Raw genomic sequence first — 16,776 nt, 5'->3', positions numbered from 1 at the left:
AAAAAAATGACAACTGGGGTTTTTGCAAAGAACCAGTGGCGGCTCGTACCACTTTAAGAAGGTAGTGCCACAACTCGGGCAGCCGCCAAAATTTTTAGTGACGGATTCACGATATTGTCAAAAAAAGGTATACTGACAACAAAAACTAAAAAAAATATGCGCGGATACTTTTATCTTATGTACATATCTTAAGTTTATTGATCTGAGGTGCCAAGCAATTGTCCAACATTGATCAAAACAGTTCCGTAAATTAATTAATATTAAAAACCTCTTAACCTACCACCAGCATTTACTGCTGATAGTGCTTGAAAATTTGTTATTACGATTTAGTCTCTATTTACCAATTTATAAAAATAATACTATTTCATTATTCACACACATGCACAAATTTTTGTAATGTCACTTTTAAAGTTTACGATATATGAAGTTCATTCTTCTATTTTTTGGTTGCAAAGTTTTCAATGACTTTATAATTAAAATTATCAATACAATTTACAAAATGCTTTTCTGCAGATAGCATACCTAAAGCACTAGGTTTCGATGTAAACATTGAAAAACAGCGGTCTGCTTCAGATGTTGATATAGGAATGGTAACTAAAATACTTAAAAGTTTAATAGTTTCTTCAAATGTGCTTTTTGAACCTTCCCTCTACAATAAAACCGATAGCGAAACAGCCCCAGAGGTAGTACTTAATTCGTCTCGCTAATACAGTACCTACTTCTAATTCAGTTTTAAACCGAGTTTTGCTTAAAAATTAAAATTGTCTCCATGGTTCATTAAGAAATGATTCGGAGAACTGATGCTTATAAGCAGAAAACTTCTCCGACATAAATAAATTAGAAGCGACTAAATGTCCGGAGAAGGTAGACCTTTGAAAGATCTGGTACTTTAAATAATATGAACCTTTAAGTCGTTGTCTAATTCGGCGCTAAAATTGACCAGCTCCTTAAATATGCCTCTATTTTCTGAATTTTCTTTTTCGTCGTGACCTCTTAAAGCTAACTCGAAAGCTCCACAACACCTTATAACATTTGTAGTTTTTTTTTTCTAGCGAAAAACCACCAAAAAAATCTTTAAAATACTAATCTTTATTGTCAATTTATAAATTAAACTTAAGAAATAATCAAAATATTATCAAAATACCCACGATCATGATGCACCAAAAGTTTAATTATAAATACAAAAACTTTTTAACAGAAAATATACATAATAAAAGCGACAAACCAGCACGTAAAGAAACTCAAAATAAATAGACCTGGCTCACCTGGCTTCATACCCTCGTGCCTGGCACAGAGATTCTAATGTTAAGGTATACTAATAGTCCAATATAGCTCTTTCTCTGTCACTTACATATAATGCTCGTAAAATCTTTCTCTCTTTACTCGTGCCAGTACTGACTTCGGCGCGAAGGAGATTCTCCTGTCGAATACTCTCCGCTGTCGGCAGGGATTGTATTGCGCCCATAGTTGCCATATTTTATATAATTTATGAAGATCAAAAGAAATACACACAAAAAAATTAATAGGAATTAAAAAGTTTTGAAGATAAAAAATATGTTTATGGATAGTTAGCAAGGTAGTGCCATGGCTCTAAGGCACTACCTCACGGGCCACCACTGCAAAGAACGCCTCATTTGTTTAACTGTGTACCAACTTAGTCTAACATATTCTTGTATATTCTGTTGAACTAGACTGTACTGACAATATATTTAAAACAAAGAGCAATAAAACTGTAAATTATAAAGAAACATTCTTTGTAATGAAGGACATTAAACGTATATGGACATTATGGAGGAAAGGAAAGTGCCAGAACCACCATCTAACGATCATTTACCTTTTAAATATGTTCTAATTGACTTACTGACACAACCTGGCATTTGCTGACCTGCTCGAATATTTTTTCTCAGGAATATGTCCTGCGCTGAATAATAATACTCGCATCAAGTGAGAACAAACCCCGCAGAAACGAGTTTATGAAATATGGCGTTTTAAATGCGGCAATCAAGCAGTCGCTTTCTTTTATCGATAGATTTTAATTTAATTTTTATTTAATTGATCAATATGGGAGTGGTCCAAATTGATTTTTACTAATTATAGAAGGTCGAATAACAAATTCTGGTTATGTTGAACAAAGCTAATTAGGTTTACTTATTTATTGGTTGAATTAGATACTATGCATATTTTATAAAAAAATATTTATAGCTACGTCATTACTAAATGATTTCTTAGTTTTTCCAATGTAATTCCATCTGGATATTCAAGAAATTAATTCTTCGAATTTTTTTCTTTTGCGCGCACCGGACATAAAAAAGGAGTACAGGAAAATCATAAATAGTAAATTAGTATGCAGAGTAGAGTAGAGGGAAATATAGCCAGCATAGTAGAGGGTAAAATAAAAATAAACATAGCCGCTTGCGTTTAGATTCGAGTCTCTTACCATCCTCTGACACGTGTTTCTAGGTCTATCCGTTACCAGAGAGGCTCGTAAGGATACTGATGACCAAGGACCGGAAAAAATGCACCAAAAAAATGTAAAAAATGCGCATTTTAATGCAATTGATTTGTGAAAAATATGCAAGAGCCTTTATGAAAAATGCAATATTAAAATGCAACATTAATAATCTTTTGGACTATTAGGCATTATAAATTAAATTAGTATAATGGTAGGTAATAGGTAGGTACTTACAATTTTTGTGCACGCTGAGCAAAATAAATTACCTCCGTCCCATGAAAGCTCTGGATGCGCCTTTATCCATAAATGTTTAATACTTGTCACTTTCCGCATTTTGGCGAAAAAATTATTCGTTAGTCAATTTAAACTATATGTCAAAAATAATACGCAACAACGCACTGCAAATCAAAACACGAAATGAACTTCAGCTTTTATAAACAAATATTAAAATCTAAATTTCTGTACCTGCTTATCCCCCTACAAAGAGGAAACAGGTTTTTACAACCTATGTCAACTAATTGTTGTCCTACCGACCTGATTTAAACATTTTTCTTAAGAAATGGATTATACACAGTTATTTAATTTACGACTGTTAGTTTTTTAATTGGAAGTGAAAGTGAACCTTTGAGATTTAAAATATCGAATTAATGCAACTTTTCTGAATTTACACCGAGAGAACAATTTCTTTTGTCCTAAAACACTGATTTCTTTGAGCTATCTTTCTTAAAAGTTACCATATCATATTAACTTAAACATACCGCTTCAGATATAAAGAAACTGGTTTTTTAAACACAACTCAATAATTTCTTACAGATAATTTCTTCAATACTAAGAAATGCATTAATTGTTACATTTTATTTCTGTTTATTTTTATTTTTATTTTTTGTTTTTGTTTCTTAAATTGAAAACTACACATATTTTGCAGTATAAGAAATATATATGTTAAGTTAATCCATATTTATATTTGTGAACAATAAATTTTCTTGCAATCAAATAAATATTTTAGACCACAAGAAATAATTCTTCAGAATTACCCTCTGTAGTAACTGTGGTTATTAAATAATAACTATCATTAATGCCGAAATGCTACTTGCAAAGAGATTTTCTTCCACAAAAGAATTGCGCAGTAACCATTATTCACTATATATTTGTGATTTAATCTCAGTGTTTGGCAAGATAAAATGGCGTGCGTGGCATTAGTTCCTTTTCATAGATGGATTTTGGATTTGTTATTTGTTGGTTTTCTTTAAAATCTAAGGGATAGTTTGAAGGTACGTACATAGGTATATAAAAGTAAATTGATTACCTAATTTAAGATGTAATAATAATATTGTAATAATATTGTTGCATATCCAAATATGTAGTTCTAAAAGAATCATAAATAGTATCTTTATATTCATTTTAGATATCTATAATGATGGACAACTCTGAAAGAAAGAATCTTATTCTAACTGGGAAATAAGCCACAATTTAACTTAAAAAATGAATTTCATTGACGTTTCGACTTCCATCTCGGAGAGAATAATAGAATATCCATAATATAAAGCTTCAGAACAATATTGAAAGAAGCTATTAACCAACTAGGGGCTTCCATAAATGGTAGAACTGTATACAGGTAAGTTCCTTTATAAAAATGTGTATACTTATGTATAAACTATAATATGTTTCTTGAATGTATCGTCTTCTATATACAATCCTACAATTCAAGGTTATATCAAACATGGCGTGTGCTATATTTTTCATAAAGAAATATTAGTTAGCCTAAACGAAACACCTTAACGGTTAAGAACTTTTATTGCCGAAAACCGTAAATTAGTTAATATATATTAAATGACTTAGGATGTAACCTAATAATACTTTCCCGTAATAAAATTTCTTAATGATTAGGTTTGCTGTATCTTTTGGAATATATAAATAAATAAAATTACAATATATGTCTGCTTCAGTGTTTTACATTGGTTGTATTTTTCTTCTTGTTTTAGCTAAACAATGTCTATTGTGTGACTTAATATTATACAGATAAATAATTAATATTTCATATACAAAAAGAAAGAAATTAACAAAGATGCTAGGATAAATAAAGCCATGTTTGAACTAAATATGATTGATTATTATTTATTGAAATGCCAAGAAATGTTTTTGGACTGTAGACTGTTTTACTGATACCTACCGTTCTTATACCAAAAAATTAATAGTTTTTATGTGGGCCCGTGTATTTGTTCTTCTTTTGTATTTCCTTTTGTCAAAATAAGTATATACTTATATCCTTGTAAAATTTAAAGTTTACTCTTTCTACATAACGGTTTTGTTTTAGGTAATTGCTGATATACAAAGTGCTATTAACAAAAAGAAGGAAAAATTAAGGAAGTTCGATTTGCCTCTCCATCCTTTTATTATTGTATAGAAGCCAGTGGTTTAAGAGTGTACAAATTATTTGTATGTATTAATATCTAAAGTTTTATATCCTGTTTTTATTATCTAATAAAGAAAAATTTTACCTTAACAGAATGATTTATTTCGCCGTATGTAATATCACTTTATTTTTAAGAAATGTAACTTAATTCTAAATATATACAATTATTTCTGCTAAATATATTTCTTAACATTAAATACATTAATTAATAATGGTAAGATATCAATATTCCTTACTAAGAAATATTATTTCTCAGAAAGAAGAGTTTTGTAATGCCAAGAAAATATATTCTTATGACAAGTATAATTTCTTTCTGACAAATGGGTTTGCAGTTTGCAAGAAAGTGATAGTTCAATCATGTTTAAGATATATTTCTTTACGTTAATTAAAATTTATTTGAAATATTTTAGAAAATTATATCTTACATACAAAGATATATTTCTTAGGCAATATGCCAAGTGGATCTTTCTTAAATATTAATAAAGTTTTTTTATGTCAAGAATTTTTTTCTCTCGGTGTATCAAGAAAGAATGCAAAATGTTTAAAATGTTTGAAAAATGCAACATTTTCTAATTTATCAAAAAAAAAATGCAAAAATATGCAAAAAATGCAGATTGCATTTAATCCGGTCCTTGCTGATGACTGAACTGAATCAAAATTCACCCCGACTGGCTGGAAAATATATTAAAATATTATACCAACGCATGCCTTTAGCGACCTCTAATGAGGAAAGATGAAGTGAGTGTCGATAGCGAATAAGGTAAACTGCAAACCCAAGCATAATTACGCCGTTATGAACGATGTTCGGAATATTTCTATTCCACTAATGCATACCTAGGTATAAACTATTATTATAATGTATAAGGAAATTAATGTCTTGTATTCGGATTTCGGATGCTTTCATAATAAGCATTCTTAAATTACTTACATTTACATTTTTATTTTATTATATACATACCTCAGTGAGTTGGTGAGGAAAATACCTACCGGATTAATAGCAACCCTTAAATTTGGTGAGGAAAATACCTGTCGGATTATATGGTTATACTGGTTGGTGAGGAATTTACCTCCGCCAGATTACAGCACTTCAAAATGATGCAAATAGTAATTGAAGCAGGAAGTAGCAACAAAGATCTGAAAATAATTGAAAATCTTTACTGGAATCATACTGCAAACATCAGACTTAAAGGTGAACACACCAAATATGTGAAAATCATGCGTAGAGTAAGGCAAAGCTGTATTTTGTCCCTTCTAATCTTCAATCTATACTCTGAAAGAATATTTATAGAAGCTTTGCACGCAACTGAATAGGGTATTCTAATAAAACGGTTCCGGCTAAACAACATCAGGTATGGAGATATAACCATAGGTAGTGTTGCCCAAATGCAAGACCAAGACGAGACTTAGACAGTCTTGGTCTCGGTCTTGCGCCAGTACACCAGGTCTTGGTCTTGGTATTGCGCTCTCGGTCTTGGTCTTGGTCTTGGTCTTGGTCTTGCAGCAAGAGTCTTGCAAGTCTCGCAGTTGCCCAGTAGCCTATTACATATCTTAGAACAACGTAACAGAGTAGGTACATTTTAAGCTTGAATATCATAGCCATATAGTAATGACCAACCAAATTAATAAATATCTAAACAGCTGACACCGGGTGAGGTTTAAACTCACGATCTAAGCGATCCGCGCCTATGTTCTAACTAACTAAAGTTTATTAGAAACTTATGTATTTTTTAGAGTATTTGCTATTTACTATCTATGATTTGAAAAGCATTCAATTCGGTGACAGATGTGCACAATGTTAATGCTAGTTCTCATTTTTATTCCATCATGTTGGGTTGGACAGTCGAGTATGGGATTCAGACTTGATGGTACGTTAGCTGCTTTATAAGTAGAGTGAAACTTACTATTAGGTATATTGAAATATCTCACTTGTTAGCCTTATATATAAGGCTATATAGCCTTATTCTTTAACAATATCGCTGTAATAATATTGTTACTAGACAGGTAAATTGTCATTAAATTAAATTGTTAAATTGCCAAAAAAGAAGAAAAACATCATGGCTAAAGAATCTCAGAACTTTGTTCAACACAACATCTGTGCAGCTTTTCCATGCTGCTGCAGATAAGATAAAGGTTGTCATGATGATTGTTAGCATTCGTCACTGATAGACACAGCAGGAAGATGATTTTTTTTATTTTTTACAATTTTTTTTTGAGAAACACATCCGAAATTTCAATATAAATTTAAGACGTCAAAAGGTCACTATTTTTTATTTGAAATCTGAGGGCTTCTTCATTCGAGGATAATTTAATGACTAAATGTCAGCTTTAACACAGACGTCTTTATCGAAAAAATGGTAGCATGCCAAGAAATAATTATTAGAATAATAGACCTATAACACGCGTACCAAAAACAAGTTGATTAATAGCAACCTGAAAATTTGTTAATAGCTTAACTTAACGGTGTCTAGTCGGACAAACTTTGATGTATGGAAACACTGGAACAGGGGAAGTTTTAACTGTGGAACAGGTTAAAAATTTGGAGCGTCAGACTACGAAAACGTTCCATGTATTTTGTCGGGCAAAACTTCCAGTTGATTTGTTACCATTTCATTAAACTCTCATGCAAAAATCAGTCTGTTGCTTATCACCAACTGGGCATTTTAATGAGTGGAACACGAAGAACATGTCAAATGACAGGAATCATGTTGGTTAGTAATAGCAGTCTGATTTTCGCATAAGAGCTTAATGAAAGGGTAACAAAAATACATGGGACGTTTTCGTAATCTGATATTTCAAATATTTAAACTGTTCCACAATTAAAACTTCCCTGTTCCAGTGTTCCCGTACATCAAAGTTTGTCCGACTAGACACCGTTAAGCTATTAACAAATTTTCAGCTTGCTATTAATCAACTCTTTTTTTGGTACGCGGGATCCAGGCCTATATTAATGGCAATCTGATTAGAATTAAGGAGTGCTAATGAGCTTATTTATTTCAGTGTCATCATCGTCTGCCGCTATCCCTAGTTCAGTATCTGCCCCATCGTCGGCATCAATACCGACGTCCCTCGGTCCTGCTGCTCTTCGGGAGTTGTACGGTAATAGCGCAGCGACTCCTGGTCATCCCTTAGCATCTTTAGTATCTCAACAACGGTTCCTGGAATTATCCAGGTTCGGACTAAGGCACTACGATTTAGCTCAGCATATGCTCACGCAACAGGGAGCAGTGACGAAGCTGCTGGGTAAGTTTATATTGTAATGAGACAATTTTAATAATAACATATTTTATGTTCCATGTTAAAAAGCATGGAATATTTAAATTATTATACAATTAATCTAAATAAGTCTCAAAACTGAGAATCCATCAGCTGGCAATATTTCATTTTCAGAAATTCTGTTGAAATTTCAAAAATTCATAAACCGGTAAAAATATTTAAACATACTTGATTATTTCTATAGTTTCTTACAGTCATCGTGAAATAATAGCACTATGATGTATTATTCCCATCTGTTTCTGTTTACTTGATGTTTTACCAATTTTTTTATATCTCATGTATGATATTTAGTTGATACCTTTTATGTCCCGTTCTGAGTAATAGTAATTATAATTTTTACTAATTTACTCATTGCTTTGTCTGTTACTATCTGAAACTTTATATGCATTCTAGATAACGCATCATCATCACCATCGGTACTATAATAGCCGTAATAGAGTCTTGATTTTTCCTAGTATATTTCGCCAATCGTTTATGTTCATCTCCAATCGTCGAAAGTTTACTGCGCCGATCTTACTTGCTTCTTCGTCACACAATCTCTCCATCTGAGTCTGTTTCTACCTCTACTCCTATTTCTCACAGATTGTGCTCATATTTCTTTTTAGTATCTTTCTTTAGAAATCCTTGTTTCTGACCCATATATCAGCACTGGTAGTATGAGCTTTTTATGTATTGTTAGCTTATTTTTTTGCTTAAATGTCTATTTTTTAGCTACTTCTTTAGCCTAAATCATATTTGTTCGCTAGCAGTATCCTTCGTTTGACTTCTTCAGATGTATCATTACCGCTTGATCTGATAGACAAACTTGCTACTACCTCAAAATTGTATTGATCTAAATATGCTAAAATTTTGTTCGACGTATCTGTCTCTATCTCTAGTATTGTGATCGTTTCCAACGCTTTGATTGTTTGCTCATTTATTTTCAAAGGCCCATATTTTGTGCGGTCGTTAAGAAGGTTTGAATCACCTCTTTAAGTTCGCGTATGGTACACGTGGAATCGACTTCACAACGTTAGTAAAAACCATAATTAGCGTTATCTTATTAAATATTGATAATCCACCAGAGCAATAAAAACAGATATCAAGAACACCTACGTCATTACTCGTTACTGTCAACCCCGTGTATTATTCTAAGCGAAAAGGCGCAAAATGTCGCTTGTCAAAATTTTCAATGTGTTTTAAATGTATTCATTTTTTTGAATCCCGAAAAAATTAATATCTAAGTATTTTTAAAAAATTGAAACGCAGAATGAAATATAAAGTTTCTTTTGAATGAAATATTTGCAATTAAATGTCACACTCAATTTTTTCTTTTACTTTACCCCTGTAACTTATTAAAATAAACATTATAGAAGTTTTCAGGGACTTTCAGCCCTCAGTAATAAGGTAATCTTTCATTCTGCATTTAAATTTTTCAAAAATATTTATTAGTTTTCTCAGGATTCGAAAAAAATACATACATTGAAAACACATTAAACTTTTTGACAGGCGACATTTTGCGCCTATGCCCTTATTTCCAACACTATCATTCGAGTCATCTCACAAGTAATTTGGTCGATTTGCTGCTCTTATTAATATTTTCACTTTATTTTTATTCGTCCCTCTATCGTTCTTCTTTCGTGTTTCTCTATTCTATAAAGTATTTTATAAAATTCTCTATTTTATTGACATCCCAGTTTCTACCTGTCTCTTTTCAGTTTAGTTTTCTTACTTCCATCTCATTCAATTCAAGTTTTCCAGGCAATCTAGTTTGAAAAACGGCTTCCGATTTGAGAAACGTCTATAAAATGGCTTTATAGGCACACAATTCTCTTATGCTAAAAGAAGCTTCAAAAGCTACATGAGAAAAGAGAATCTCACAATCTAGTTTTTTAAAAGGAAAATAAGCGACAGTTCAAAGGAGGAAGTCGTTCATACAGATCATTTATAATTACACAATAATCCAGTTGAAAATATAGTTCTACAGCTAGTGTCTTCCTGTCCAAATAGAACATTTCATAATAATTCATTTGCATGAACGATTGCGCTAGAAAAAAAGAAGAAACGAATACCTACTGTCGAGTAGCTCGAACTTCATCTAATTACCACTTTGAGAAGAATAATTCTCGCTCGCTTAATGTCAGTGATTAAAAAGTCGATGGTTATCGAGGAGCACCCGTAAAAAACGAAGATCTTAATCGAGCTCCTCGATATGCAATTAAAACCTATAACAAATCTTTGGATTACATTCAAATCCTATCATTTATTAAGAATTAAAGTCATAAATTCTCATAACCAGACCTTATAAATCGTGGTTGGTTTTCACCAACAATTAAGTTTGAATTTATGGTCGGACGTTTTTGCCCTTTGGATAACAAAACCCATCGTTTTGGTGATATTTTAGCCACCGACCAGTTTTGGTATGATTATTGCTTCGAAATGATTTTTATCGGCCGACGCGGTGCGTTCAGTTATGCTGATTTTTCGAACACCTTTTAAGCATTCCTTCGATCTTGATAAACTTGTAATGACAATGTAACTTTTTTCGTGGGAGTAACAGATGTCTTCGGTTTTTTAAATTCCATAGTTTTTAGTTTAAGATTAAATTTCATTTGTCTCCTAAATTACTAATGGTAGGGGAGCCGAAGCGAGGATTTTTGCAGTTGCAGTTACTCGAGCGCGTTAGATTATGACATAGGGAGAAACCTTGTACCCTTTAAATTCACCACTACCATATATTAGATCTTAATACAGGGGAGTTCGTTAAGGAGGGTCCGAAAAAAAAATATATCCTTAGAAAAACTCGAGATTGTCAGATTAAGATAAGGTAAGCTAAGTACATACCTACATGCAGAACCAGACCCGGCCCCAGGGGTGGGCGAACTGGGCGGCTGCCCAGGGCGGCAAAGTTAGAGGCGGCAAATTTTAGAGAACAGCCAATTTTTAAATTTAAGAAATAATAATCATAGATTAACATATAACAGATCATAACATATCATAGATTTACAACTAACTACTACAGTTACAAAATGTGCAGTGGTGAAAATGTTGAGAGAAAGTCGTTAATTTATTCTGACAAACAATTCTGTGTATGTATTGTTTTTTCTGTAAAATATTTTCTAATGTCAAAATTAAATTTACTGAAAATGGATAATTATTTTAAAATATATGGCTGAAGCTTTGTTCAGTCACGCTAAGTCTCCAGCTCATCTACAGTCACAGCGACAGTGGGTAGAACAAACAATTAGACTAGAATCGGGCCAAACCATAGACGAAGAAACACAAAAAGTTCTAAATTCAGACACTTGTCATTGGAAAAATGTAATAAAACGACTCATATCAATAATACAGTTCTTAACGCAACAATGTCTTAATTGAGGGGCGATTCTGATAAACTGTTTCATCAAAACAATGGTAAATTTTTAAAACTTGTTGAGTTCTTTGGAAAAACTGATTATGTTTTACGAGGGCACGTTAGGAGAACAACGAATGGTAGTAACAAGCTACTACTTGGGAAAACGTATTCAAAACGAAATTATGTAGCTCCTTCAAAAATAAAATTTTAAACTTTTTAAAATCAGAACAGTATTATAACATAATTTTATATTGTACACCTGATATTTCTGGGGTGGAACAGATGACTATTGTTTTATCAATTTAGGTTCCTGTTCACAAAGTGTTAAAATTGCAGAACATTTTCTTGCATTTGTGCCTGTACTGGAAACCACTGGCTTGGAATTACAGAAGTTATTTTGCAAAAACTGAATGAACTGGGAATACGTTTTGAAGATATGAGAAAACAAGGGTATGATAATGGGGCAAATATGAAAGGGAAGAACTTGGGAGTTTAAAACAGAATTTTGAAAATGAATCCTAGAGCATTTTTTATCCCATGTTCTAGCCATTCACTCGACTTACTCGTGAACGATGCTGTTTCTTTCTTTCATTTCGATGCTGTTTTGCAGTTTCTTTCATTTCCTTAGTGACAAAAATTGACAACTTTTTGCAACAACTATTCATCGTTGAAATCATATTTCTAGCCTGACCCTGACATTGGAACTTTTGTGGTTTCAACGAAACTACAAACTACGAAACTATCTAGATGGCAAAGTAGATTGATGCAGTTACCCCGATCAGATACTAAATTGAAGAAATCTACGATGCTCTTGTAGAAATCACCGTCAATAAAAACAACGATAAACAGTTGCTCATGAGGCAAGCTGTTTGGGAAATCAAATCCGTAATTTTATTTTCCTTTGTTCTGTGGTAATATGGCATCTCATGAGTCTACCAAGGGGGGCGGTAGTTGCCGATCTTGCCCAGGGCGGCAAAATCCCTAGGGCCGGGCCTGTGCAGAACAGTGTATATTTCCAAAATCAGACGGTTTGGAAAAGAGCGAGTCACAAAGTTTCACAAGAAAAAAGCGAATATTTCGAGAAGTAATCATCAGATCGAAAAACTAAAAAATACGTGTTTAATATTTTTTTAAAAATCTATCGAGTGATACTAAACACCACTCCAAACGGAGGTGGGGTGGGGGTTACTTTAAAATATTAAATAGGAGCCCCCATTTTTTATCGGAGGTTTGGATTCCTTACGTAAAAATAAATAACTTTTGATTAAAAATAACAAATTGTTGGTTCCCCTCTTAAATGGAACACTTTACTTGACTTTTTTTTGTTTTAGGACCTAATCTTCACAACCCAATAGGTCCCCATAACGCTCGAGTAACTGCAAATTTAGCATACTTTCCTCCCCTACTATAAAGTACTATATTTCGTTTGAGATTTATTGATAAATTGAAGGAACGTATGATCTAAAAAGCGGCCATACCCTTTTAAACCAACCTATTTAAAAAAATAAGTCTGCCCATTTTATAAATTGACAAGCATTTAATAATTCAAATTAACTTATCCTATTAAGGAAGGCTTTCTTCAGAACTTAAACTTAACATAGTTTGGAGACCATCCCGCAGATTGCAATTATTTTCCCATAATTGCCAATAATGATTTTAAATTGCAATGAATAGATAGGAAGTTAGATCTGAAAAAGAATTGAAAAATAAGATAAAAACGACTTAAAATAATCTGCTTTACAGACGACGTAATACAATACTAATCTCTCACAGTGAATAATTTCCCCACAAAAGACAGAGTGCATTGTTACAACAGGAAATCTAGTTAGATTTAAATTAGAGTTGTAAGGTTAGATAACAGAATAAGTGATAGAGTTTAAACATCTAAGAATCACACAATCTAGCTGCAAAAAGCTGGAAATGGAAGTGGAAGATCAATTTAATAAAGCAAACAGAGCCGCAGGTTGCCTGCGGCTACGAAGGAAAAAAATTCGGGAAACAAATAAAAGGCAGAATGAACAGCACAGTCTTCAGACCAATAATGGCATACCCGGCAGAAACACGACCTGACACAGGGAGGACAAAAAGAAATAGGAAACAGCTAATAGAAACAGTAAGAGATAAAACTCTTAGAAAAAACATCGACGGTCAGGGACGCGCCAAGTAACTTCGGCGCCGTAGTGCGAAATATTGATAAGCGCCTTTACCAAAATTATCAGGGTAGAAATACTATATCAATCACTCCTTCACATCTCAATGTGGAAAACTATGAAATTTCTTCTACATCTACCTAGATTTTTTTAAGGAAACAATAAATACACAGAATACTTATAAAAAATAATATATTGCAATATATGAACAGAATAAAAACTATGTTAAAATTATATAACATTACTACTTAAACTTATTGAAAAACTGAAGATCATAATATAAAACATATTTAGATTGCGATTTTTTTTTTAAACAAGTAGGTACACTTATTATGATGAAAACCAACGGAAATTTCTTATAGAAATTGAACTTAGCTGGCTTAACCTTTGGCAAATTCATTAATTATATTTTGAATATTCGGGCCTTTTAAAAACTCCGATTCTATAGAAATAATAGCAAGATTTTCTATCCGCTCCTGACCCATTCTAGATCTTAAGGGAAAAGGTGCAAAATGTCGCCTGTCAAAATTTTCAATGGGTTTTAAATGTAGGTATTCATGTTTTTCGAATCCTGAGAAAAATAATAAGTATTATGAGAGCCGAAAGTCCCTTAGAATAAAAAAAGCTTCTTTTGAATGAAATATTTGCAATTAAAAATCTCACTAAATTTTCTCTTATATTTTCACCCCTGTAACTTATTAAAATAAACATTACAGAAATTTTCAGGGACTTTCAGCCCTCAGTAATAATGTAATCATTCATTCTGCGTTTAAATTTTTCAAAAATATTTATTAGTTTTCTCAGGATTCGAAAAAAATTAATACACTTAAAACACACTGAACATTTTGACAGGCGACATTTTGCGCCTATGCCCTTAAGTAATTCTTAATTAGTTTTAGTTTAGAAAATGATCTCTCGGCTGAAGCTACAGAAATCGGTATAGTTAATAATATACGTAACGCAATAGTGAGAATGAGTGGGCTAAGTTATTTTTTGTATTGTAATTAAGTGTTTTTACTACAGATGCTACCTTTCCGTTGCAAATTTGTAGAAATTGTAGTTCGGTTAAAAATTCCGTTTCGTCTATGTCTCTCTCGTTTCGATTTTTGTCAGTTAACGCTTCTTCAAGTTTTTTACAAAAATTAAATTGATCTTCATCAGAATACTTGCCGAAATCCTCAGTATTCCACAAAAATTTGAAAACATTGGCATGAGAGGACAACAGCTCAAACCTCTCATTTACGGATAAAAGAGATTTAAAGATTTTAATTATTGGTTTTCAATTGGCTGATCTTCACTTTAGAGTTAGAGAAGTAGCTGGTCTTTATTATAAGAAAACTCCACATACTATAACCGATTCGTCGGGAAAAATGATAATAGACGAACACGAAATCCGAACTACCTGGTATAATTATATAAATGAACTGTATAATGATGATAGACCCGAAGAACTGGACACTTTAGATGAAAGTGAAGGACCAGAAATACTAAAATCAGAAATACAACATGCTATAAAATTGGCAAAAAACAAGAAAGCCGTTGGTCCCGACAACATACCTACAGAAATGTTGAAGCTCATAAATGAGGAAAACATTGGAATACTAGTTAAACTTTTCAATGATGTTTATTCGACTGGTGATATCCCTGAAGATTGGTTAAAGTCCGAATTCATAACCCTACCAAAAAAACAACGTCCGAAAAACTGTAGCGACTATAGAATGATAAGCCTTATGAGCCACACCTTGAAAATCTTTCTACGTATCATCCACAGTAGAATCAGAGATAAATGTGAAGAAGACCAGAATGAAACACAATTTGGCTTCAGAAATGGACTGGGAACCCGGGACGCACTCTTTGCACTAAATGTGTTATTGCAGAAATGCCGAGATCAAAGGAAAGACGTCTTTGCTGTATTTATTGACTATGAGAAGGCCTTTGATCGAGTACAACATCACAAATTAATTAAAATACTAAAGGATAAAGGAGTTGATAGTCAAGATGTACGAATCATAGAAAAATTATACTGGCGTCAAACAGCGACAGCTTGCATAAATGGAAAACCAACAGAAATATGCAAAATACAAAGAGGCGTCAGACAGGGTTGTATACTGTCCCCACTGTTGTTCAATTTGTATTCAGATAGAATATTTAAGGAAGCGCTGCATAATTTGGAATGGGGTGTGAAGGTTAATGGAATTCTGATAAATACAATCAGATATGCAGACGATACAGTTATTTTAAGTGATGATATGAATGGATTACAACACCTCTTAAATGCCATTGACAGAGTGGGAAGAGAGTTTGGCCTAAATATAAACTGTTCAAAAACAAAGTACATGGTATTTAGCCGTTTGGCCCATCAAGATTCACGGTTATATGTTGATGGTCATATGATTCAAAGAGTACCCAGTTTTAAATATCTTGGTTGCCATATTACTGAACAACTAGATCCAGATAAAGAGATAAAATGTAGAATCGAGATAGCCCGCACGACATTTTTAAAAATGAGGTCATTCTTCTGTAATGATACCTTGCAACTTCAACTTCGAAAGCGCATGATTAAATGCTACATTTGGTCAGTCCTCTTGTATGGTGTCGAAGCATGGACATTAAAAATATCCACCATTAACCGTTTGGAGGCCTTTGAAATGTGGCTGCACAGACGTATTCTAAAAATACCATGGACGGCTATGCTGACAAATGTGGCAGTCCTTAAGAGAGCAAATGCTACCCGCGAGCTGCTTGATAACATCAAATATAGAAAGATGGCCTATTTTGGACACGTAGTAAGGGGAGACCGGTATAATATTCTTCAACTTATTATGATGGGTAAAATCGAAGGACGCAGAGGAATTGGTAGAAAGCAGGCCTCTTGGTTGAAGAATATCCGGGAGTGGACAGGAATAAAGAAAGCAGAACACCTATTTAGAATAGCTCGAGACAGAGACAGTTTCGCCATGTTAATCGCCAACGTCAAGGGGACTTGATAGGGCACGTTAAGAAGAAGAAGATCTTCACTTTCATAGGAAAATTGTTTTTTATTCTTCGTGGACGTAAGGTTTCTCCATTTTCGAATTTCGCATCTACGTCCGAGGCAGTCTTTCTCAATAGAATATAGTAACCAATAGAGAAGACAAGTAAGTAGGTAGTAAAA

The 16,776-nt window shown here is 32.9% G+C and overlaps 1 protein-coding gene across 1 annotated transcript in view; it reads left to right on the top strand.

Annotated features, from left to right (window-relative positions):
* LOC114327540 (paired box protein Pax-6-like) overlaps positions 1 to 16,776 on the top strand; it is a 242,049-nt gene that overhangs the window by 43,925 nt on the left and 181,348 nt on the right. Inside the window, exon 2 of the mRNA XM_028276209.2 lies at positions 7,863 to 8,105. Coding sequence (XP_028132010.1) covers positions 7,863 to 8,105 — 243 coding nt within the window. The remainder of the gene's footprint in view (positions 1 to 7,862; positions 8,106 to 16,776) is intronic.

The sequence above is a fragment of the Diabrotica virgifera genome, chromosome 1 (genome assembly GCF_917563875.1).
Source record: "Diabrotica virgifera virgifera chromosome 1, PGI_DIABVI_V3a".
Lineage (NCBI taxonomy): Eukaryota > Metazoa > Arthropoda > Insecta > Coleoptera > Chrysomelidae > Diabrotica > Diabrotica virgifera.
Note: the sequence above shows the minus strand (reverse complement) of the source record. Positions and strands in the feature narration are given on the sequence as shown.